Source organism: Nothobranchius furzeri, chromosome 4, assembly GCF_043380555.1.
Source record: "Nothobranchius furzeri strain GRZ-AD chromosome 4, NfurGRZ-RIMD1, whole genome shotgun sequence".
Taxonomy (NCBI): Eukaryota; Metazoa; Chordata; class Actinopteri; order Cyprinodontiformes; family Nothobranchiidae; genus Nothobranchius; species Nothobranchius furzeri.
In genome coordinates this window covers 51,110,018-51,135,158 of record NC_091744.1, presented here as the reverse complement: position 1 = coordinate 51,135,158, position 25,141 = coordinate 51,110,018, and the positions used below count along the sequence as shown (strand labels likewise).

Below are 25,141 nucleotides of genomic sequence, written 5' to 3'. Positions count from 1 at the left end.
ATGTTGAAAATCTCCTACACAAGATCAATCCATTATTCATCTCTTTTTTATTACTGTAATCCATCTTATTTATTAACCTAATCTATCTTTTGATTATTTCCTAACTTTTTCAGAAAGCATTTCCAAAGAGCTTATAATTAATAAATGAAAGTCAATAAATAAGAAAACAAAAGTTAAGAAATAGTGAAAATACGAAATCATTTGCTGGGTGAAATTTTATTGCTGGTGGGCCGGTTCTGGCTGACAGATGTGATTTGGGTGTTGGTTGTCTTATTTGTTGGGGTGCACATTTTGTATCTGTGTTCTGTTTATGTGGGCTTTACTTCAAAAGAACCTTGAAATCTCATCTCTAAACAAATCTTATTTCACAAACCAGGAATATATATATATATATATATATATATATATATATATATATATATATATAATCCTTTTATTAGGATGAGTGAAACAAAAATATATCCAAAAGGGCTGGAGCCAAAAAACCAATAAATCCAAAGGGCTGAGCAGGAGATCAAAACAGTAGAGACAACACGAGCAGACTGACTGAATTACCACAATGGACCGACACAAGACAAAGACAAGACAGGGCTTAAATAACATGGAGGAGTAATTAAGGGAACAGGAAGCAGGTGTGTGAAGTGAGGGCTGGAGGGAAGACAGGCGACAACAATTATCTAAATGGGGAAGCAGAACCAAAGGAGGGCAGATAAACACAAAACTGAACTAAAAGACTGAGGGAAGGAGTCACACACACACAATCACACCCAAATACACTCACACACACTGAATTGGGGAATGGACACGCACACACACACACATGCACTCACACACACACTGAGTTGGGGGATGGACGCGCGCACACACACACACTGAGTTGGGGAATGGACACTGGTGGTGTGCATCTCTACCTGCCTCACGATTCGATCCGATTCCGATTATCTGCCTAACGATTCGATTTGAGTCTGAAATGCATCACAATTCTTCACACAAAAATTGTCATTACTTAATAAAAGCAGTAGAATAGTTTTCAATTTCTTTTTGATTTAGAAATCCCTGAAAAACAGAACATTCATCTATTCACTATAGTGAGCAATAATTTTTAAAGTGTGCTGCCTATAATTACTTAAATAAGATAAGAAATAATGTTTTCGGTAGAGCAGCTTTAAGATTGAATATTACTGAACTTAAACATAGTAAACAAATACTGTGTTAAGTGATTCTTTCACATCCAGGATCCCAAAACTGAAATTAGCCCAGACATCCGATTTAAATGTAACGGGTACATCTTTGATTACTGGTAATGTTGGCCCTTTGTCCCTGCGCGCCTTTTCTGTTTTAAATTGGAGCTAGGGCAACGCAGTGCGCATGTCAGTACAACTCTGCCCCCAGAAGTAATTGTAAAACCTCAAAACTTTATTGTCCTGTGTAAAGAAAATTGGCTGGCTCAGTTATATTGTAAGGAGAAACTGTCTTTACTCAGTTATATTGTTAAGAAGACTCAAAGGTTGTTTTCATCGATAAACTGATGATAATATCTGTGTGTCTGTGTTTCAGTTCAATGAGGAAACCAGTTTGACAATTAAAAGTTTTAATTCTTCAAATTAAACTAATGATTTTGAAATTGACAAACAGGAAATAACAATCAACATTGGCAACTTGTGGGACAATCTTTAACAGTTGATATGCTGTTCTTGCTCAAATAGACCTTCTGTTGGTGAATGAAGATTGAGAGTAATAGGATGTGGTTATGGATGCGTGTGTGTGCAAAGTGTCGTGAGAATTGAACATGAGGTGAGATGAATGCGTGTGTGCATCTGATTTTGCTTCAGGAAGAAACAGGTGTCTGAGTGAAAAGTGATGGTTTGAATAAACTTAGGTTTAGTTGGAAAAGATGCATCAAAACGCTATCTGTCGTGTTTTGCCTCACCGAAAATCGGACCCTCTGTTGGACCCGGGACGTCACCTTAGGATGATGTTTCATCCAGGGCACCTTGGCTGGCACAGTAGACGAAGATGCGCCGCGAACCGGTCCAGAGTTGCCCTCGGTACACGTTGATGGTAAAGCGCTTTGTCGATGCGCTTTCTTAAGTTAATTCACTCAGAAATCAAAAGACTCGGTAATGAGTCTGCGTTAGAAGTTGCGATTCAGCTATTCTGCCTGGCTTGGCAGGAACAGCGTGAGAGAGGGGGGGGAAAGAAACAAGCCAACCGGCTCCCCCCCTTTCAGCGGTTGTTCACACGTCCTCTCTCTTTCGTTGTCAAGCACGAACTGAAATCATAAGACTGAAACTTACCAAAAACCTTTCTCTTCTCAAAGCAAAACATGTGCGTCAGCAAATGTGTTTTGGAGTTTACTGTGAGCAGATGTGTGTGGGTGTGTGTGAGTGTTTGTGTGCTTGAGTCAAGCCCCCACAATGCCGCTCAGAAAATGGTCCCATCCCGAAAGTAAGAGAAATTGCAGTTCCACCCTCATCCGCTGGGGGCTGGTGCCAGAAGCGAGCAAATCCTCATTGACTCCCATGTTAAAAATGCCATTTTCACAGCAGAAATAAACATGTTTACAGCCTGGTTCAAAAAATGGTTTTTTGTCTAAATTATCTAGTTTATACTCATGACAACTCTGAGGGGGGTGAATTTTTTTCTCACTCTTCTGTTTAAGTGTATTGAAAGCCTAAAATTCTGTATAATTAATGAGCAGCCGACACACGTGACCGCCGCCTCAGACCCACGTGACCACAGAGCTAGCTCCGTGGAAAGGCCTCAGTACAGCCTCGGTCCCTCCTGGAAACTGTGTCGGGATTTTGAGTCTCTGTGCTTGTGAATTCTGTTTTGGATAATATTGGTGCAATTGTTGGACAAAATGACTTGCTGTGGTATTAATTGCACTAATAGAGCGTCCAAGGAGTCTCCACTTAATTTTTTTCGGTAAGTTAAAATCTATATTTGTATTTTATGTCACTGCCGCCTAGCTGAGTTTACCGAAGTAGCTAGCTAACTATCAGTTTAACATGTAGCATGTACTGTTTAACCATGAAATTTAAATGTAAAATACGGTAAAATAATTAATAGGGCATATTTCGATGGGTAAAACCCAGTGCATTTAAGATAAAAATGGGCTGAAATATGACGGAGCGCGCCGCTTGGAGGGACACCTGTGCTCCATTCTTTCATCCGGTAATCCCCAGCGGGCAGGCTGACCGATGCGGCGCCTCGCTGCTGCGGGCTGACCGGAGAAATACTGCAGCTCGTTGAGAAGTCTATAGGGCATACAGCGTTTCCCTTAAATCCCACCGCCACGCCGACAAGATCCCAAGTTTCTTTGTTTTTGTTGGCGCTGTTTACCGAAGAAGCAGCGGGAACACCAGCAAGTTTCATCAGACTCGTAAAGTTAGTTTTTGCAGGGGACCCCCTATATTTTACCGCTCCCTCCTGCAGTCTTCCCCTATTAAAATGTAAAATGTGTAACTTTATGTTTTGGGATGAATGACTAATATTCATGTTAACTAAAACGTTAGGTATTTGGGGAAAAAAAACAAAATAATAAACATTATACAGATGTCAAATAAATCAAACTGTAATTAAACTATATATTTTCAAAGTCTCGATTCTGGATAAAATCCAACAACATATGCTTTATAAATAAACACTACACATGGTTTTACACACACACACACACATTACATTGTGATTTCTTAGTAAATATTCTATTTGGCGAGAGATAAACTTTATTGTATTTATCCTAGTGAATCTATAATTTAACGGGTAAACTAGCAGTAGCACATCCAACATCAAAGAAAGTAAAATGCTATTATCAGGAGAGGGAGAATGTTTAAGTGGTTAGCAGCAGTGTGCTAGCCGATGGCCCCCTCCATGAGGCCACCACAGCTCAGCAGAACACCATTGTAGCTTCTTCTGGGGAGAAAAACACTTAAGAGAAAAAATAAAGTTAACAGTTGAAATAGCAGGAAATAATACAGTTAAAGAGCAGATTGTAGAAGAAAGAAACCCCTGGGTTAAGCTGGTCTGTCTACTGCATAATGCTGAACTCTAACATGTGTCCTCAGGGAAGGACCTGATTGGTGTCCAGAACCTGCTGAAGAAGCACCAGGCTCTGCAGGCTGAGATCACAGGTCATGAACCTCGCATCAAGGCTGTCACCCAGAAAGGAGAGACCATGGTGGAAGAAGGTAGAGCAGGTCTGGTCCTGACATGTTTCTGAGGTGTCTGCAGGTTCTGGCTCACTTTTTTTGGGTCCAGGTCACTTCGCTGGTGAGGAAGTGAAGACTAAACTGTGGGAGCTTCATGGACGTTGGGACACGCTGAAGGCCAAGGCGTCCCAGAGGAGGCAGGACCTGGAGGACTCTCTGCAGGCCCAGCAGTACTTTGCAGATGCTAATGAGGCCGAGTCCTGGATGAGGGAGAAGGAGCCCATCGTTGGAAATCCAGACTAAGGGAAAGACGAGGACTTGGCCGAGGTATGGAAGTCCCTTCCTGAGAAACTCTAATCGCTTTTCTTTGCTCTCTTTCCAGTCCTTCATAATTAATGTTTCTGTATTTGTCATTTCCTTCGGTTGTCTACCAGACGTCGCTGCTCGTTTGAGCATCTCATGGGTTAGGGGTAGAAGTGCTGGCCTCGCACAGGAAGTGATGACAAACGTGTTCCCGGCGCTCTTATTTCAAACGGTTTACAAGCTGTGATGTGTGTTCCCGCTGCAGAGCAGCCATGACACGTGGCAGCCGGCAGAAGGCTCACGCTTTTCCACTAAACACCCGCAGAGCTGCGGTGAACTGAGCAGGGTTTGTTTTACGGTGGCGGAGCCGATTGGACCATCGCTGCGAGAAAGCTCCACTTGTGTCAGACGAGCTGAAGGTTCTGACGTTCTGCTCCACAGGCTCTCCTGAAGAAGCACGAGGCCCTGATGTCGGACCTGTCGGCTTACGGCAGCAGCATCCAGGCCCTGAAGGAGCAGGCCCAGTCCTGCAGGGTGAGTTCAGAACCCTCGGCCCGTCAGAACATTCTTATCCACCACGTTCTAACACCAGACCTGTTAACCCGACAGCAACAAGGTAATCAGCAGGTGCTTTTGTCCTGCAGGACCTGAAGGCCAACGAGTCCCGCCTGAGGGACATCAACAAGGTGGCATCTGAACTGGAGTCAGAAGGTCTGATGGCTGAGGAGGCTCCTATGGTTCAGGCTCAGGTGAGCGTCACCTGTCTGCAGCAGCTGGTCCCTCTCACTTCCTGGTTTAACTCTGCTCGTCTCTGTTTGTAGCAACAAGAACATCTGGGTTCTGCTCCTGGAAAGGTGCGTGTTGTCCTCCGCCTCCACCAGAACCAGACGTGGTGTTTTTGTTACCACTCATTTGTTTGTTTACAGGATGAAGCCGACTCTAACCCCGGCTTTCCACAGGAGTCGTCAGCAGCACGTTACTGCAGCAGCACGTCATAGCTGCTGATAGGAACCGCTGTGGTCAACAGAACCTTTTCCACTGGAGCCGTCAGCAGCGCGAGTCGGCCGTGTCTCAGGAGCAGCATGTCGCGGCCTTTACGCGCCGGTTCTATTTTCTACGCGCGACGCCTCTGAAACGGGTCAAGTTCGACATTTTTGGGGAAGGAAAGACAGGAAATCGGACGCGGAAATTGAGAGAAGCTACCGAGATTTTCAGAATAAAGAACGTACTGCCTTCCGGTTGCTTTACTTTTAAAAAAGGTTACTAACTGCGGCCCCGTGAGAAGTTATCACCTAGCTAGCGGTCTCCTTTGTTTTTCAGGTCCGTATTGGCGATTATAAAACGGACAGAACATAAAACAAACCATGTCGTAGTTTTCTCCTGCTTGTTGTTGTGTTTACTGACGAAGTCACTCGTGTGACTTCGTGCTCGGTCGGTGACAGCTGCTGCCCTGCTGCTTCGCGTCTCGTGGGAAGGGCCAAGCAGCAGCTTACGCGAGCAAGACGTGCTGCTGCAGTAACATGCTGCTGACGGCTCCCGTGGAAACCCGGGGTAAGACGGCGTCACCCTAGAAGGTGAGTTCATTCAGCTGATCAGAGGTCACCTCTGATGGCCGCAGTCACGGCCGACCGTGCTGACATCACACAGGAATTCAGGTGACCTGGCAGGCACCAGGTGCTGGTGAAAGTGGGGACATGTCAGCTGGTTGCCATGGCTACAGTTATCTTTATGCATCTGTATGACTGCTGACTGGTGTGTGTTTCCTGTGACCTTTGACCTCAGACCGTACGGTTGGGCGTTCAGACGACGGCTAACTTTAATTCCATCAAGGTAAGAGGAAGCTCTTCCCTTCCTGTCTGAGCGATCCGTCTCCAGGTTTCCTCGTCCGGCGTCCAGCCCGCTGGCGTCCACCTTCATCTCACTGGGTTTGGTTTCTCTCCAGGAGCTGAACAACCGCTGGCGCTCGCTGCAACAGCGGGCTGAAGAGCGGAGCAACATGCTGGGCAGCGCCCATGAGGTGCAGCGCTTCCACAGGTACCCTGCACACTTATGCGCCGCTTACGGGTCAGTAGAGTTTGGACCCACACTCAGACGGAGTTCTGATGTCTTCTCAGAGATGCTGATGAGACCAAAGAGTGGATCGAGGAGAAGAACCAGGCCCTGAACACAGACAACTATGGCCATGACCTGGCCAGCGTTCAGGCTCTGCAGCGTGAACATGAAGGCTTTGAGCGTGACCTGGCAGCTCTGGGTGATAAGGTCCACTTCCTGATCGGTACCAGGACCCGGGTTGTCTCTGGAGACACGTTCTTCATGGTTCTGGTGACTCCACCCCAGCCGTTCCTGATCAGCAATCAGCGGGGTGCTTTCCTATTTAAGGTGGATGGAGGATGCAATTTGACGCCAGAAGATTGCCTCAGTTTTGGTAGTAACCAGCCACTCGTGTTACCTCTAGTGTTCCTAGGATTAATGTTATGTCGTAGTGTTTTTGCTCTTATATTGGATTTACCATTCTTCAGGATTCCTGTCGACCTCATTGGATACTGACCTCTACTCCAGGATTTGGATATTTAACACACGGACCTTATCACCACCCTCCATAACCCACCTCTCATCTCACCCGTTGCCCCATCCACCAGGACGCCCCGCTTCTCTCCACCTCTGCTCCCTCTCCTGCGCTTCCCCCGGCTCTCTACCTCTCCCTCCTCCAGCCAACATGTACACCCACCACAGTAAGTCTGCTGAACACCTCTGCCTGCCTACAATGGATTTTGAAACCAGAACCCAAGCTCACCTGTGTTCTCCCTCCTCCAGACGCTGAGCTGTTGTTGCAGTTCCAACCACAGACTTATCTGTGCACCTTAAGTTCCTCCTTATAAATAAATCATTTTTTCCATCAGTTTTTGGTCAGTGTTGTATTCTGCATGTCTTGGGTTAAGTACCTTCCTCCAAACATGACACTCCTCTTCAAAGAGCAAATCTGTTCAGCACATTCTGACAGACAGACCACCATTCTTCTGTCATGATGCTGTACAGGACATTTTTAGAGTTTTTCTTTTTAAAGATAAATAGGATTACATTTAAAGAGCAATACTTTCACATTATCATTTTCCCACACTTCTGTATAACTGTATTTTGTTGTTTTTCAATAAAGAATGACAAATTATTTAAGTTTGGTTTTTGTTGCACACAAATATATATCTGTAAAAAATATCTACAAAGCTAATGTTTACATAAGTATGATTGGGTTTTGCAATACGGCACTATTTTAGTAAGATTTTTAAACCAAGTAAAGTTAGTAAAGAACAAATTTCTATTGTCTGCTAAGAAACTGTTGGGATTTAAAATGGGCCTGTTGTACAAATAACTTGTAAATGATTATTCCTCACTTTTGTCTTAACCAAAGAAATTCCAGTAATTGAGCAAAAACATTTATTTTTAACACTACAGTTTATAAAACAGGGCGCAAAGTGTCGGCACATGTATGTATGTCGATGGTCCGCCCCAACCGAACCAGGAGACACAGACGTCAGGGAGGCCAAGGTTGTCTCCCACGGTCTCTGCAGCTCTCTGGGCACCACGCCTCACTCAGCTGTCTCCAATGATCCAAATGGCTATGGAGGAAAAAATAACAGGTTTGTCATAATTGTTTAAAGTACAAAACCATACATGAAGTGGTGAGACAGGTATGTGGAACTTACACTTGCTGCTTTGTGTAGCTGATGTTGGAGACACACAGGCTGCCATGGTGACATTTAAACAGATCTAAGAAAAAAATAAAAATTAAAATTAAAAACTCCCAGACCTCATGTCATATTTACTAATCAGCTATGGCTGATTTATTGTTTGGATCACAGTGAGTTACACTAATTCTAATATATTTTTATTTCTATTATACATACATACTTTTTAACTTATTTTCACATGACTGTTATCAGGCTCTCTTGTTCTGGTTCTGATGATAATTCCGTGTCTTCCAGTAAGTTATCTTGTGCTTACTTCATCTGTATAATGACTCTTTACTTTTGGTAAATTGTACTGAGTCCAGAATAAAGACTAGTTGGCTGTACAAGATACAAACAAGTATCACATTTTGGAAATATATGAAATGTATTTAGGCTGCTAATTTAGCTCGAATACTAATAACTGCCATATTTTCTGGACTATAACTCGCACTTTTTTACATATTCTGGCTGGTCCTGCTACTTATACTCCGGAGCGACTTATATAACAAAATATGTAGGCTACACCGCGCTGCTGCGGGCCGACTCCGACCCGCCCAAGAATGAGTTCCCCTGTCCTGCTGGAAGGGTTTCAAACACCGCCAGCATCTGTTAGAGCCTGTGGCGGGGTGCTGAGGGCCGGCTCCAGCCCAGGAATGAGCTCTCCTCGCCGGCCGGGAGTGTTTGAAACACCGCCATCCTCTCCTCTGCTGGCTGTTGTTCATTCTGTTATGGTTACCGGTGCTTGTGTTGCAATGTGAAACGCTTGGTCTCAGATTTTGTAAGAAAGATAATAAAATGCCCCCCCAAAATACGACTTAAATATATTTTCTCTTCTTCATTATACATTTAATGGCTGGTGCGACTCAGGAGCGATAGCCCGGAAGATACGGTACTGAAAACTTGCTCACAGCAAAATGTTTGCATTACGGAAATTAATTATAAACTTACCGATTCAATACTTTTTAAATCCAGGTACTTGTCACTAACAGGCGCCGAAAACCTCCACCTAAACTCCGTGTGAGGTTCAGGTCGATGGGTGTTCCAGTTAGCTCCGGTTGGGTTGAAGCTAGGTGGCTACATCCGTTAGCTCGGCTCCCACCTCCGCGTTAGCTTTGGGTTAGCCAGGGTTAGCTTCAGGTTAGCTCGTAGCTAGTTCGCACGGGCGTCGTCACTCGAGCCCAGCCTTACAGCCCCACCCTCAGCTCCTCCTCTCTTCCCTTTTATGGAATTGTCTGGGCTGGACGGAACCTGTGACACGGTCAAAATGGCGATGGTGGCCACCTTCCATTATAGACAAAAAACGTGTTATTGGAGTCTATGGAATCCGTTTGTCCAGTATGTACAGTCTATGGCTTGAGTGTGTGTGAAGGTCAGTAACAAACATTCTCAAACATTATTTAAGAATGGCTTCATTAATCCATTATAATTACCCAAAGCATAAGAACCATTCATTTGATTAAACACATTTATAATGAGCAAAATGATAATGGTTACTTTAACATTAAAATCAAGAAACAAAGTTTTAAGACTTGTTATGTTATGACTACTTGTCCATGAGAACTCCTTCTTCTGGTACTGCAGGTGGCAGATGTTATGGTTTCCTCCCAGACTCTCTGGCGTTCAGGTCTTAATCTGTGGGTGAAAGTTCTCAGCGACCCAGCTTTGACCCAGCTGAGTCCAACACCACCTTTGTGACAGAAAACTCATATTTCCTCACGTTACACGTGCATAGACATAGACCAGGGGTCGGCAACCTGTTCCCATCAAAGAGCCATTATTACCCGTTTCCCACAGTAAAGAAAACACCACAGCAGCCGCGGCGTTGTGGGCGGGGCCTACCCTCAGACAGCAGAGCGCTAATGTGTTGCTCACAACAGGTGACAGCAGCCAGTACCGGTTGCTCGTGTACCTCAAAGTTATCTTTCATAAGAAGATGATCAATAAAACTATTTATATAAAATGGATCCAGAAGTTGTAGCCCGTCTCTGCCTACAATATTTAGATATTTTTCACCCTGTTGGTGGTTTTACTGAGCAGGTGCCACTTTTGTCATACGTTTCTTTTAAAAACATGTTTAGACTGTTCAGAATACAAATCCAGGCTCTGTCACGTTTGATTGTTGTAATTAAACTTTGTAGGTGGGGAAGGTCAGAAAAGGATCCGATCATTTTGTTTTTCCCTCATTTACAGTGACGGAGATATGGCTCTGGTGTTAATCAAGTTAAATTATATCTCTTTGCAACAATTTTCACAAGAAAACAGAACAGTTAAAAGCAGGGCTTGTGTTGTGTTGACCGGATAGTTCCCGTATTTAACCGTTTATTTTGACGGAGAAAGAATAGAAAGAACTACCCCGACGCATGCAGACGAACTGACACTTTATTCGTTTCGCGCAGATGTAGCTAAACCACTTAAGAAATGATTCCCATCTGAGCTGGACACTGAGCTCAGCGCAGCTTGCTGTCAGCGCGTACGTACGGCGCACAGCGAGCTGAAGTTGTGGAGAGGGGCTTGGAGCACGTCGCAGAACCAAAGCGCAGGAAGATTCCTCCGACTGAAGCAAGACTTGTCACTTAGAAAATGTTCCCTGATTATGAAACTTTGGCTGAATAGCGCTTGTTCCTGTCTCCAATGTGGCGGCACATCCAGGAGCTGAGGAGAATCCCAGAATCTCACGTCCTCGTCAGCTCAGAATGCGCCTTTATGATTACGCACAAGCGTGACGCGTCAACCCGGTCTCGCAGACAATCTTTACATTTAGAATTGGCATACAGATGTAAAATTAATGCAGTAAAATATAAAGCATTTTATTTAAATATCCATTCATTATTTTATAAGCACAGAGAGCCGCATCAGATGGATGGAAGAGCCGCATGCGGCTCCAGAGCCGCCGTTGCCGACCCCCGACATAGACATAGGGAGAGAATCTCATTATGTCACGTTGCTGCATCGATGCGGAATCGTGCACGGCTGAATCGCGATGCATCTTAGAATCGATCATTTTTCCCACCTCTAATGGACACGCATGCACCAACACAGACACAGAGCTGGGGACAAAGAGGCTGGAGCTACAACTGGAGGGGATGGGAATGATCGAATGCCTACAAACAGAAAACACATAATGGAGACGCAGACAAAGGACACATGAGGGCGCTATGAGACACAAAAGGGAATCTAGAGAGGGATGGAGGACACCAGGAGGCACATGAAGGAAGGGGCAGAACACAGACCATGACAATAATTTATTAATGGAAAGTAATTTGTTGTATTAGCACAGTTTCATATGAATGTTATATAGGTAAACATAAATGTTGTTTTTCAAAAATGCCTTCCTGCAAGCAGCAAGCGTTTTATTTGTGGACAGAAATGACAGGAAACTTGGGTTTAGAGGTGTCGTATATGATGTAAAGTTTACATCATCTCCTGCCTCGTGTCATCTTGGGTTCCTGCATTTTGGGTCCTACCAACACCGAATCGTGACAGAATGGACCGACCAACCAGGACCCAGCGGACCCGGATGTACCCTTTTCATGGCGACCCGGACTCCTGTAAGACCTTTTTATTGGACTTTGTGATTTTTCATGACAGGGACATGCTGGACATTGACTTGGTAGTTAACATGGTGTTCCTCCTAAGGGGACGAGCCCTGCAATGGGCCAGCCTATATTTCGAGCACAATTCAATTGAGGAGTCAGTCTTTTGGGACGTCGCAGAGGATCTGCAGGACGCCTGTAGCAGTCCACAGTTTCCCTCCTTTTCTGTGAATTATAATCTGTCAGCAAGCGCTGTTTTAAGAGCTGCCTTCTCAGCATCTGAGAGGCACCACACCTCCACTTCTCTGTCTGGTCCTGACAGCGCCACCACTTCATCTCCGGTGGGCTGTCACCACTCATCTCCAACTGTTCCTGCTGTCTCCATCACTCAACCCCCCTATGGTCTGTGTCACCACACCTCCACCGGTTCCAGACAGCTCTACCACACCCTCACCTGGTCCTGACAGCGCCACCACTTCTTCTCCGGTGGGCTGTATCTCATCTGCGGTACCTGCTGATGTCATTCCCACTCCTCCTAAGAGCCGTGCCCGCGGTCGACATCGCCGCCATCACCAACATTCTCATGTGGCTAGAGTTGTGCCGCCTATCTCAGAGGCCCCTGCTCTGCAACCCAGGACTGAACTCTATAGAGCATCAGACGGCAGAGCTGTGCCGCCTAACCATGAGGCTCCTGCTCTGAGACCCGCGTCTGAATCGCATCTCACCTCAGCAGTGGTCCAAGAGGACGCATCACATCTTGCCTCAGCGGTGGTCCAAGAGGTCGCATTGTCGCATGCTCCCGAAGATCAGAGCCACAGACAGAAGTGGCAAAGGAAGAGGACACAACGGGAGGGGCCACATGGAGAGCAAAGATAAGCGGAGCCCAGCGGAGCCTGCTGATGCGAGTGAAATCGAGGCAGGTGAAGACAGGAAGGGAGCCAACTGAAGACAGCACCACAGGATGTGAAGCCCCTTTGAAGACAGCTCGAGCTTTAGAAGGATCTGAAACCGTCCTACAAATGATAAATGATTACTTTGTTTTACTATCTTGTGACGCAGATGACTAAAGATTACATTGTTTTAGTTGTCTTAAAGTTAAATCATATATACGTCACTCTGAAAAAGTGCTTGTAACATGAAAATGCTATACAATGGAAAATGCTTTGCTTAGCAGTTTTTAGAACATATATAAGAACAAGTTAGAAGGGCGCGAGGACGCACGTATGTATGCATGCACGTACGCACGCAGCGCGAGGTCACGGCAACGAGAGACAGAGAGTCGACAGTAGCTTTTTCCTCTTAGATAGTTAGACGCAGCATACTCATAAGAGGATATTTAATCTTGGATTTACCCTTTTATATCTTTTGAATTTTGGAATAAACTTTTTTGAAAAAGGATTCTCATTCATTGGATTTTAAGGGACAATTTAATCTCTTTGAGTGGGAGCTCCGGCCCTGGCCTAACAGGAGTGGAGGTAAGCCACCTTATTGCTTGTACCTGCTTCACAGGACCTGTTTTTCAGGGTGTGACAGATTAATAAAAGATACCTTAGGCTAATGGGAGTTTCATCTCCCCCTCTCTCTTGAGTATCGGGACATGCCTAAGGGTGATAAGCCATGATAGTTCGTTGGTTCAAACAGGCTCTTTTTGCACCAAAAAAGTCTTTGTTAAGCGTGGGAAGGAACCATTTCAAAGGGTGGATTAATTAGATTAATTGATAAATCTATGTTAGCCTGATCAACTAACTGGTAATCATTTTCTAGTTACCACCGCCCACTTTGCTAACGAAGACGCAAATTAACCCTGATAGGACCCAAATAATAGTCAGTAAGATTGGCCAACTCTGAACTACCGCCTTAGTATCCAAAACCACTGGATAACAGGATTTAAAGGGGAGTGAATTAATACAGGAGAACAAGTACGGCAATTCCATTCCAACCTTTAAAATAGGAACAAGTTTTAATTGAGAAAGTCCATCCCAGGGTCTGATACAATAATACTCACCTACGGCCTCAACCTCCCTGAGAAAGCAGCGTAACTCGAGGATCTAACGGAACCTCTTAAAGGGCACGCTCGCATCATGGCGCCCAACGTGGGGCACTGGTGAAGGTCAAATATTGGATACCGGACTAACCGAAATAAGACTGGTTTCTAGGCTGATAAAGGCTCGTGCACCAAGGACCTTGTATGCTTATAACTTTGGAGTAAGTGAAAAACCGCACCAATCTCTCGAAAAGGAAAGAGATAGGGAGAACGGAGGATTAACTGAAAGAAAAAGTAGAAAGAAACAACGGCATTCCGACGCGAGAAAAGCCATGGTTAAACTAGGAAGAAAAAAAAAAATAAATAAATAAAAATAACAAATAATAAAAAATAAGAACGTAAAAAATAAATAAACAAAAATAAAATAAAAATAAAGAATAATAAAAAACCTTTTAACCAGTCATGGCAGATAGATCTTTAACAATAAAGCCGGAGAATATTCTCCCTAATGTGAGATTCGTAACCGGAGAAATAACCACATTTCAAGGTGGCTCGCAGGGCATTTTAGTAGTGTCCTGTAACCGGAACTTTCAAAATGCAGGAGGAACAGCTAGAGCGGCGGCAGAGCGCTGTCCAAATGCTGAAGCCCAAGTAAGAAATGCTCATGTTTTTCCGTTGGTCAAGTAAAAATACTTGATTGAAAGTCATGGCTGGATTAAAACCTAGTACTGGAATGGATTGCTCGAACCTGGTTAATTCCGGCCTGATCATGGTGTCAAGAGGAGGATCTGTCGCATCCTGTAAGGTGGCCATGTTTCCTAGTTTCACAACTTCCCCAACTGGTTACCGATACGCTCAGTGGAGGGGTTGGATTCCGGGAACATGTATTATGTGTGGAAACCATTGCTCCTTAATTAGGTGGTCGGGGCTCCGGGAGGAGAAGCCGTGCTACCTGGAAAGGGGCGCTGACTTGCATCTGGGGGCATTGGAACTCTCTGCCCCAATTAAGATTTGTTTTTGCAGAAGCTGCTTGAGACATGAGCCTGGCGTCCGCTCATGGCAGGTGTGTGAGTGCACACATGGAGGCGAAAGCAAAGAAGGTTGCTGCTTTATAAGACATGGCATCTTGACTACCTGCTTACCAATATGCGAGCCCAGCCTGTTCTATGTGGGAGAGCTGCTCAGGGACCCTAGCCAGGTGAAAACAGTTAGGGACTTGTGGGTGGAAGCTTACCCATTCATCATCAAGCATAAAACTAGAGAAAGGGGACTGGAGACGATTCAGGCTCAGTCCCGCTTCAAGTCTATTAAGAGTTTGATCTTGGGACAGCAGTTTGGGACCCTGGCTAATGCATGGGAAGCAGGTACACAACTGGGGTTGAGCCGAGAATATAAAGATGAGAGGTGGGGCACCTATCTGGCAGGTGCACTTGATTGGCACACAGGTTTGTCCATGCAGGAGCCTAGAGGAATGTGTAAACGAGTGACCTCATGTCTGGTTGAGCTAAAGAGCCTTGGACCAGAGGCAGAGCGTGCTTTCATGCCTTATCAGCTGACATTGATAGAGGCGATAGACCCGTCTGGTCACATTTGCGGCTCAGCTGTTAACATTGCCACCACCCGAAAAGGAGCAGATTATTGGCCAAAGACTTACGGGACGGCATATACTAGGATATCACGTAGGCGGGTCCCAGGTCTGACACGGGTTAATTAGAGTAGGGCACTTTCACTTCCTGCTGATTTTTATGCTTCTGTTTTGCAGATGTTCTCTTCTCAGGAGCATAAAGGGGATAGCAGCAGGAAGCGGAAGGTTGTCAGGTATGCATCAGCTCCGGCTGGAGTTGATCCCGAAGACACACAGAGAAATGTAAATAATCCAAAAGGAAAGAATTGGATGAAAGACTGGACCAGATGGGCCTCCTTCATCCTATTCGAAATAAGCATCATAATATTGTGTATAACAATAGTGTATGGAGTACATGTATATCTTAGAACATATCATGTGTCCTCGGTAGCCTATAACATAACTCATGGGCAACCGCAACAATTAAGAGGACGTTGGAACATGTCCAAAATAAGGCTGCGATGGCCTAAGGAAGACTTTAATGAGAATATAACCACCTGCATGATAGCAGAACAGATTGGATTCAAGATTTGCAGTGTAACAGGGAACAGAACCGGCTGCCTGCGCTTGTCCTGTGGGGAAGATCATGCAGGGGACTCGGTTGTGGCTACACCCTCTGTGACCGCGCCTTCTGCAACAGAACAGGAAGTTGGAAATGACCCGATGAACAATGAGACCCACCCATGGGCAGAGTATATGTCCATCATGCTGGATCAGACAGGATCAACAGAGCCTAATCAGTCCTGTCAGGTAGTATTAAGAAAGAAGAAAATCTTGGATCAAACTTCAGGTGAAGTAGAGCTGTGGGTGTACAAATACTGTCTTAAAGATGATTTAGACAAAGGACACAACTTCACGACATATAAAGTGATAAAAATAGAAAAATGGTGGCCGCATAGAATTGAATATGGGTGCTTCCAAACCAGGGACAGCAGCCTTAGTTCCTGGCAAACAGGAAACGTTACGTACTGGTATCAAAGGATGTCGAAGGGGAGGGAGAAAAGGGACAATTGTCCTACCCCCCCTCCTAATACCACACTGAAATATGATTCTTTATCTGTAGTAGAGGAAAGTCACATGTGGCAGAATGTAAAAGATAATGTGATTAAATGGTTATTAAGAGTGCCCCCTACAGTAACTGGTCCCATGGAAGAGACGGAGGAAAGTGAAGAAACTGTTCCTCTCTTTGTGGAACCCGGGGGGAGAAACAAGAGGTCTGCCTCACAGGATCTAGCTCGACTTTTACGAAAAGGTCACAGTGAGTACGCGAATTACACAGGATATCAAAATTATGTAATTTCCATTAATAGTACATATTTTAATTGGACCTTTTTCAGCCTTCACAATGAAGTGAGCCTTCAGCCTCAGGGCTGGGAGCTGCATAAGGTAATACACACTCTTTATACTGAATGGATATATCAGGTTCCTAATTTCAAACATCCAGGCGTAGTGCAATGGATGAAGAAGAATCAATCTGATCCCACTAATTTAGACACAGGGTTCCATGCATGGAACGAAGAAACCAGGAGGTGTTTAACTAAAAGGGCTAACGATAGTTCTTTATGGCAAGGTGGAGAACCACTTAGACTAAGATTAACGGGGACATATTATCAGAAAGGTACAGCCACTCCTGATGATAAAATCGAGGCTGATTCCATATTCGAAGCAGTAAATGAAATGATTAGACCAAGCCACAAGAAAGATTTTTATCACAGTCCGACCTGGGCAAGAAATTACACATTAATGCTTGAAGGATGTCAGGCTGAAGTCTGTAACAACACTAAGGGGTTAACTAGAAGGATGTGTATTTTTTGGTATTCACAATTATATGGATTAACGGTAGGGGGTTTGCGTCCTGACACATTAGGAGATCGGGAATTTTTTAAGCCAAGACCCCCTTATTTAAATATAGTTACTTTAGGAACTGGAGAATTATGCTATAAAGTCTTACGTGGATATATGCAAAGAAATATACCAGAAGATTATAGGTATTATAGAAAAGGTATGTATGAGACGTATCCTATGACGTACTGGTATGGGGAGGGATATAATAAGCAAAAATATGATTATTATCCCCAGGACACAAGGATTGAAGCAGAGACCTTTGAAAGAAAATTAATAGGAACAAAGACGCTAGTGTTGGAGGATGGACAGCTCAGAGTTAAGACGAATTGGTTTACAGTAGATAAGACAAATACGTGGGAAAAGAATAATACGAAAACGGGAAATGGCCTTTTAGATCGCATAATGATTATGGGTGATAAGGTTGGAGACTTGGTGCCGCCTGGGTTTACGGCCCCTGGAACGACTAAGTGGGGCGCTTTTAGTTTAGTGAACTTTAATTACTTTAACGGATTAGGAATAGATCATCATGTGTGCTTTAATGAGCCCAGAATAGGGAAGAATCCTCAACCTGAAAGATATACAATTGACCCTGACACGCCCAAAGAATTTCCTAATTTCAGGGATTATTCAAACTGGGACCTACGGAGCGGATATTGCTCTCCATTCAGACGATCTCTTGACCAACAGGAAGCGGAGTGGTTTGACTACTTTGCATATGGGATTAACGGCACGCTAAGAGGAGTAAGCTTGATTGTACGAGGAGTTGGTGAAATATTATCTGACAGTGTGGTACAGGTCTCAAATAATGTTATACAAGGAACAAGTCATTCGATTGAGACGGTCGTAAGAGGGGTACGTGATAATATAATAGCTCCAGTCTGGGACGCGTTGTTTTGGCCTCTCTGCGCACTTGGGTTAATGGTAGGAATGATAGTTTTATTGGTAAGCATGATTTTGGCCTGCAAGCATGAGAAGTGGCAGCTGAGAGGGAGGAAGCTACTTAGAGATAAGGGACCTGGTCAGCAGGAGAATGACAGACCAGCAGGAAAGGCAGGAAGTAATGACATCATTCCTTCTTCAGGGGGTTCTATTTAATACAGGGGGTGCAGCACTGACAGCTCCAGCCTGGTCCTGACCTGTCAGTTTGAACAGCTACTCTGGTAAGCAGCAAGGATGAGCCAGCAGTTTCAGTCAGAGCATAAACCGATTGTAGTGGCTGGATATGAGGTATGTTACATCCTTAAGATTACCTTTATGCTTTTCTTTTTACTGTTAGCTCAGATTAGAGACATCAATGTTAGAAAATTATTAATATACGCAAGCATCTTTGCATTTATGAATGTGACCAGATGGTTGAATAATGATTTTATTACTAGTGCAAGCTTGTTACCATGGTTGTACAGTGATGAAATGCCAACATGTTTAGTAATAGGAGGAGTGATTATTTGTTTGCTTACGGCAACGGGGGAAAGCTTGGTGTGGTGTATGAAAGCTCACCTGACTATTATTGCAGCCTGTACGGATTTTTTTTATCATATTCACGGGCCTTTGTGCAGTGATGACGTTGTTTTACAGTTCACAGGCTGAGTGGGGAAGATATAAGTATATGATTATACTGGTTGCTCTTGTGGGCTTCAGTGTGGAAATACTCTCTTGGTTTTGCCAGGAAGGTGCACTAATTCTGTGGGGCGTAATTATGTTTATTCTAGGTGGACCCGGACATGCAGCGCATTTTAAAGGGACTAATCCCAGCTGCAGATGCACCAGTGCCTATGTCCAGGGATACCGTGACTTATGTGTGCACGGTGAAACTCAGGGGACGAGTGATGGGCCCGCTGAAAACGATCGCTCTTCAATGTGAGCATTCTGCAATGTTTGAACAATGCATGTGTTGCAGGCTTGTTGCGGAATCTCGGACCGCATGGAAACGGAACTCCCAGGGTCGTTTGTTGAGGAAACAGACGTACTAATCCTAACTTCACCTGATATTCAAGAGCTTTTCAGGGAGAGCCACGAGGAGATGCTGACAACGGTGTGTCCAGTCGCCGTGGCTGAAGATGAAGCGGATTTGAACAAAGATTGCCAAACGAAGGAGGCTGTATTAGCAATAAGAACAGCTTCGACTCAAGATCCTAACCCTAATAATGTGTACATAATCCCTATGATTACTTGTGATAAAGCGCAAGAAGAAACGTCCTCCCCTGTTCAGCGGACCTCAAGAGGAGAGCTGAAGTGGAAGATCAAGTTTGAAAGAGGATGTTATTACATGGGCCAGAGCAAGCCCTTAGATTGCTATCAGTTCATGAATATGTTGTCTGTGAAGAACGGATGGTTTGATCCTGAGATCAAAGTCTCCTATGGGACAGCTCCTCTGTTAGAAATGAGAAGTAATCCCCTGGTGTTTAGCGCAAGTTTTCCACCAGGAATGCTGGGGAAGCTCCCGTCTGGGGAACATCAGGTCACGGACCTGTCACTGTTTTACCTTGGAGAAGAGGTTCCAGGTGAGAGGAAGAAGTTTCGTGGTTATATTACTACCAGCAAAGGTACCCTGTGCATGCCGATTTCTGACGATGGCATAATGATGAGGAGAAGAATCGATGTGGAGGCTACGGTTCAAGCTCTGCGTTTCCAGCCAGATCCGGATAAGATGGATACCAAGTTCCTGAAGGCTTGTGTGTTCGCATTGAAACATTATGGTCCCCTACCACGATTTAACTCGCAAAGAGGATGTCGCATGCTCCCGAAGATCAGAGCCACAGACAGAAGTGGCAAAGGAAGAGGACACAACGGGAGGGGCCACATGGAGAGCAAAGATAAGCGGAGCCCAGCGGAGCCTGCTGATGCGAGTGAAATCGAGGCAGGTGAAGACAGGAAGGGAGCCAACTGAAGACAGCACCACAGGATGTGAAGCCCCTTTGAAGACAGCTCGAGCTTTAGAAGGATCTGAAACCGTCCTACAAATGATAAATGATTACTTTGTTTTACTATCTTGTGACGCAGATGACTAAAGATTACATTGTTTTAGTTGTCTTAAAGTTAAATCATATATACGTCACTCTGAAAAAGTGCTTGTAACATGAAAATGCTATACAATGGAAAATGCTTTGCTTAGCAGTTTTTAGAACATATATAAGAACAAGTTAGAAGGGCGCGAGGACGCACGTATGTATGCATGCACGTACGCGCGCAGCGCGAGGTCACGGCAACGAGAGACAGAGAGTCGACAGTAGCTTTTTCCTCTTAGATAGTTAGACGCAGCATACTCATAAGAGGATATTTAATCTTGGATTTACCCTTTTATATCTTTTGAATTTTGGAATAAACTTTTTTGAAAAAGGATTCTCATTCATTGGATTTTAAGGGACAATTTAATCTCTTTGAGTGGGAGCTCCGGCCCTGGCCTAACAGGAGTGGAGGTAAGCCACCTTATTGCTTGTACCTGCTTCACAGGACCTGTTTTTCAGGGTGTGACAGATTAATAAAAGATACCTTAGGCTAATGGGAGTTTCATCTCCCCCTCTCTCTTGAGTATCGGGACATGCCTAAGGGTGATAAGCCATGATAGTTCGTTGGTTCAAACAGGCTCTTTTTGCACCAAAAAAGTCTTTGTTAAGCGTGGGAAGGAACCATTTCAAAGGGTGGATTAATTAGATTAATTGATAAATCTATGTTAGCCTGATCAACTAACTGGTAATCATTTTCTAGTTACCACCGCCCACTTTGCTAACGAAGACGCAAATTAACCCTGATAGGACCCAAATAATAGTCAGTAAGATTGGCCAACTCTGAACTACCGCCTTAGTATCCAAAACCACTGGATAACAGGATTTAAAGGGGAGTGAATTAATACAGGAGAACAAGTACGGCAATTCCATTCCAACCTTTAAAATAGGAACAAGTTTTAATTGAGAAAGTCCATCCCAGGGTCTGATACAATAATACTCACCTACGGCCTCAACCTCCCTGAGAAAGCAGCGTAACTCGAGGATCTAACGGAACCTCTTAAAGGGCACGCTCGCATCAGCATCGCACCCTGCTTCGGCGGTGGTCCCGGAGGACGCATCGTATCCTGTTTCGGCGGTGGTCCCGGAGGACGCATCGTATCCTGTTTCGGCAGTGGTCCCGGAGGACGCATCGTATCCTGTTTCGGTTGTGGTCCAAGAGGACGCATCACATCTTGCCTCAGCGGTGGTCCAAGAAGACGCATTGCATCTTGCCTCAGCGGTGGTCCAAGAGGACGCATCGTATCCTGCCTCAGCGGTGGTCCAAGAGGACGCATCGTATCCTGCCTCAGCGGTGGTCCAAGAGGACGCATCATATCCTGCTTCGGCGGTGGTCCAAGACGACGCATCGTATCCTGCTTCGGCGGTGGTCCAAGACGACGCATCGCATCCTGCCTCAGCGGTGGAGGACGCAGAGGCTCCGGTCCAGCCCGTCCACGAGGCTCCGGTCCAGCCCGTCCACGAGGCTCCGGTCCAGCCCGTCCACGAGGCTCCGGTCCGGCCCGTCCACGAGGCTCCGGTCTAGCCCGTCCACGAGGCTCCGGTCCAGCCCGTCCACGAGGCTCCAGTCGAAGGGTCGATGCCTCCCGTCTCCGGCTCTGGGGTGGACGTTTCCGTCTCCAGCTCTGAAGTAGACATTCCAGCCTCCAGCTCTGAAGTAGACGTTCCCGTCTCCAGCTCTGAAGTAGACGTTCCCGTCTCCAGCTCTGAGGTGGATGTCTCCCCGTTTTCTGTCTCAAGTCTCCCAGTCCCAAGTGTTCTTGTCTCCCAAGTCCCAAGTGTTCCAGTCTCAAGTGTTCCAGTCTCAAGTGTTCCAGTCTCAAGTGTTCCAGTCTCAAGTGTTCCAGTCTCAAGCCTCCCTGTCACAAGTGTTCCAGTCTCAAGCCTCCCTGTCACAAGTGTTCCGGTCTCAAGTTTTCCAGTCTCCCGGGTCTCGTGTCTCCCTGTCACAAGTGTTCCGGTCTCCCAGTCGCAAGTGTTCCGGTCACAGTTCAAGTCTCCAGAGACCCTTCCTCGTCCTCCTCCTCCACAGCCCCCTGTCCCCGGGGTTTCCTGGTACCGCCTCCTGGTCCCACCTCCTGGTCCCCCGTCGCCGGCCCCCTGGACTTCTCTGGTCCCGCCTCCTGGTCCCGTCGCCGGCCCCCTGGACTTCTCTGGTCCCACCTCCTGGTCCCCCATCGCCAGCCCCCTGGGCTTCTCTGGTCCCGCATCCTGGTCCCCCGTCGCCGCCCCCCTGCACTTCTCTGGTCCCGCCTCCTGGTTCCCTGTCGCCGGCCTCCTGGGGTCTCCTGTTCCCCCCGCCCGCCCTTTTTGGGTTGTGTTTTGTTGGTTCCCTCCTCTCCCTCCCTCTGTTTTTTTTGTGTCCTGTGTCTTGTCTTGTGCTTGTTGTTGTTTGTTCTTGTTTGGGCGTCTGGTATCCGCCCCTTTGGGGGGGGGGGGGGGGGGGGGGGTACTGCCATGGTCTGCATTCTGCCCCTTCCTTCATGTGCTTCCTGGTGTCCTCCATCCCTCTCTAGATTCCTTTTTGTGTCTCATAGCGCCCTCATGTGTCCTTTGTCTGCGTCTCCATTATGTGTTTTCTGTTTGTAGGCATTCGATCATTCCCATCCCCTCCAGTTGTAGCTCCAGCCTCTTTGTCCCCCAGCTCTGTGTGTGTGTGAGTGTATTTGGGTGTGATTGTGTGTGTGTGTGAGTCTTCCCTCAGTCTTTTAGTTCAGTTTTGTGTTTATCTGCCCTCCTTTGGTTCTGCTTCCCCATTTAGATAATTGTTGTCGCCTGTCTTCCCTCCAGCCCTCACTCCACACACCTGCTTCCTGTTTCCCGAATTACTCCTCCCTGTTATTTAAGCCCTGTCTTGTCTTGTGTCGGTCCATTGTGGTAATTCAGTCAGTCTGCTCGTGTTGTCTCTACTGTTTTGATCTCCTGCTCAGCCCTTTGGATTTGTTGGTTTTTTGGCTCCAGCCCTTTTAAATATATTTTTGTTTCACTCATCCTAATAAAAGGATTTTACTTTGCATCATCTCCTGCCTCGTGTCATTGTGGGTTCCTGCATTTTGGGTCCTACCAACACCGAATCGTGACAATTATGAAATAACAGTAATACAAATACCTAAAGCAAATGCCACAATCCAGGTCTTCTGCTTCTTCTTCAGCTGAGATTTCGTCCTCTGAATAAGCTAATTCATCGTTCTCATCTGACGATGACAGTGAATGTATTTCTGTATCAGGAGTCCAAGTAGAATCCAAAGTGTGATCCCAGTCAATTCTAATGAAAGACATAGACCAAACAACAGAACTGATTTTTTACTATTGTATACTATCCAGACAAACATATTTTTCCCATCAACAACATGCCACAGGACATTGCTCCAGACAAAAATAACGTGCAAATAACCATAAGCCTCCATAGCATTAAAACTTACACAGAATTTTGTAGATTGTTGTAGGTATCCTCATCTATGTCGACTGTATGTACAATAGCTGAGGCCCTAGGAAAAATATTCTTTTGGTCATAATTTAATCATAAAATATGGTCTACAAAGTAACTACCCCGTACTATATATACTGATTTTACCGCTTTCTCTTGAGGAATAGTTTCTTCATCACAGCTGGCCATTTGTTGAACCCCCTCGATAGAGAAATCAGCTTCTCTGTAATTCTCACACACACACACACGCAAATAAAAACACAGCTAACACATGATAATTGGTATGCCCTTTTCTATTCAACATTCTTACGCACATGCACCACTCAGTTTGTTTGCTGGGAACTTACCGATCCGACAGTGAATCCTGAATTGTCGATACATCTGGAGGCTTTGGTCTTGACCACTGAGTGTGAGTCAGCGGAGTGGAGGTGATGTTATCATAGCTGTAACAAATATAGAATTTTAAACATATTAGTTCTTTGTTTATACAAAATCCAAATATAACAAATATTTCATATTGATGTCCACAAATATTTTTAAAGTATATTCTTCTGAAGGTCATCCAGCTCTACATTTGAAACTACCTCTAATAAATGTATGCTATACTACCCTTACCAAAAAGAAGTACACTGAAGTATACTTGAAGTATACTAAAAATGAATACAGTATACTTCCAAGTTTACTTTCAATGTACTTATTAGAAGTATAGTTATCCGAGTACATTTTTTAAATACTACTAAGTATACTTTAATACATACTTACATTAAAGTTTACTTACATTTAGACTATACTTGTACTTGACTCTATCAGAAGTATATTTCACCAAGTAATGTATAAGTATACTTAATATATATATATATACTTATATAATATAATACATATCTAAGTATATATATATAATATATATATATATATACTTAGATATAATATATAAGTATATATATATATATATATATATATATATATATATATATATATATATATATATATATATATATATATACGTATATATATATTTGGAACCTTTTATTTTTGAATTAGAACAATAACATTTACATGGAGATGCATTTGAGTTTCTTCTTCCCTTCTCCAGGGCAGTGTTTCCCTGAACAAAGTTCGAATTTCCTTGTGGCCATAAGATCTATCCAACTTAACCAAATCACCAATCAGTACATATAGTTCTGACAAGCTTTCTCTGTATTCATCTTATCTGCTCTCTACTACATTCTACATTTTACTTTGATCTAGCTAAATAACTCACCCAAAAGACAAAAATACATTAAAAATTTTTTAAAATTAATAATAATAATTTTCACATGAGAGTACTATCTTTCTAACATTTGTTTTATTGGTTCCCAAATTTTTTCAAATTTCCCTAGTCCCAGTCATAGTCTTGCATTAATTTGTTCCATTTTGTAGACCTGTCTAACTCTGTCTCTCCACTGTGCCACCCTTGGGGGTTCTGTGTCCAGCCATAAAACTGTAATACACTTCTTGGCAGTCATAAGCAGAATTTTGATTACGTATATCTCCATTATGTGTGTATG

General features: G+C 44.6%; 1 protein-coding gene and 1 long non-coding RNA gene across 5 annotated transcripts; one reads left to right on the top strand and one right to left on the bottom strand.

The window, feature by feature from the left end:
• The first annotated feature begins 2,944 nt into the window (after positions 1-2,944).
• Positions 2,945-7,620, top strand: LOC129157078 (spectrin alpha chain, non-erythrocytic 1-like). Of its 3 annotated transcripts, XM_070550246.1 has the most exons (7): positions 4,911-5,203; positions 5,276-6,109; positions 6,237-6,284; positions 6,397-6,488; positions 6,569-6,879; positions 6,974-7,186; positions 7,269-7,620. In XM_070550246.1, the coding sequence occupies exons 4-7, from the start codon at positions 6,451-6,453 to the stop codon at positions 7,331-7,333; spliced, it is 627 nt and encodes a 208-aa protein (XP_070406347.1). In that variant the 5' UTR covers positions 4,911-5,203; positions 5,276-6,109; positions 6,237-6,284; positions 6,397-6,450; the 3' UTR covers positions 7,334-7,620. The 3 variants fall into 3 exon arrangements, with proteins under 3 accessions (XP_070406350.1, XP_070406347.1, XP_070406348.1); XM_070550249.1 differs by lacking the exons at positions 6,569-6,879; positions 6,974-7,186; positions 7,269-7,620 and adding exons at positions 2,945-4,190; positions 4,261-4,478 and having other exon boundaries at positions 4,896-4,988; positions 5,099-5,203; positions 5,276-5,308; positions 5,381-6,450; XM_070550247.1 differs by having other exon boundaries at positions 4,911-5,308; positions 5,381-6,488.
• Positions 7,621-7,872: 252 nt separating this feature from the next.
• Positions 7,873-9,408, bottom strand: LOC129157081 (uncharacterized). 2 transcript variants are annotated; one of them, XR_008560456.2, is made up of 3 exons: positions 9,128-9,408; positions 8,156-8,219; positions 7,873-8,068 (listed from the first exon to the last, which is right to left on the bottom strand). It is a non-coding gene; the product is annotated as an uncharacterized lncRNA (long non-coding RNA). The 2 variants fall into 2 exon arrangements; XR_011520311.1 differs by lacking the exon at positions 9,128-9,408 and having other exon boundaries at positions 8,156-8,749.
• Positions 9,409-25,141: the final 15,733 nt, after the last annotated feature.

Excerpts from the sequence above, each read along its gene's own strand:
- LOC129157078 (XM_070550246.1), top strand. The coding sequence starts at position 6,451 with ATGCTGGGCAGCGCCCATGAGGTGCAGCGCTTCCACAG. Across the intron at positions 6,880-6,973 it reads AGAAGATTGCCTCAGTTTTG|GATTCCTGTCGACCTCATTG; the intron begins GTAGTAACCAGC and ends ACCATTCTTCAG. Across the intron at positions 7,187-7,268 it reads CAACATGTACACCCACCACA|ACGCTGAGCTGTTGTTGCAG; the intron begins GTAAGTCTGCTG and ends TCCCTCCTCCAG.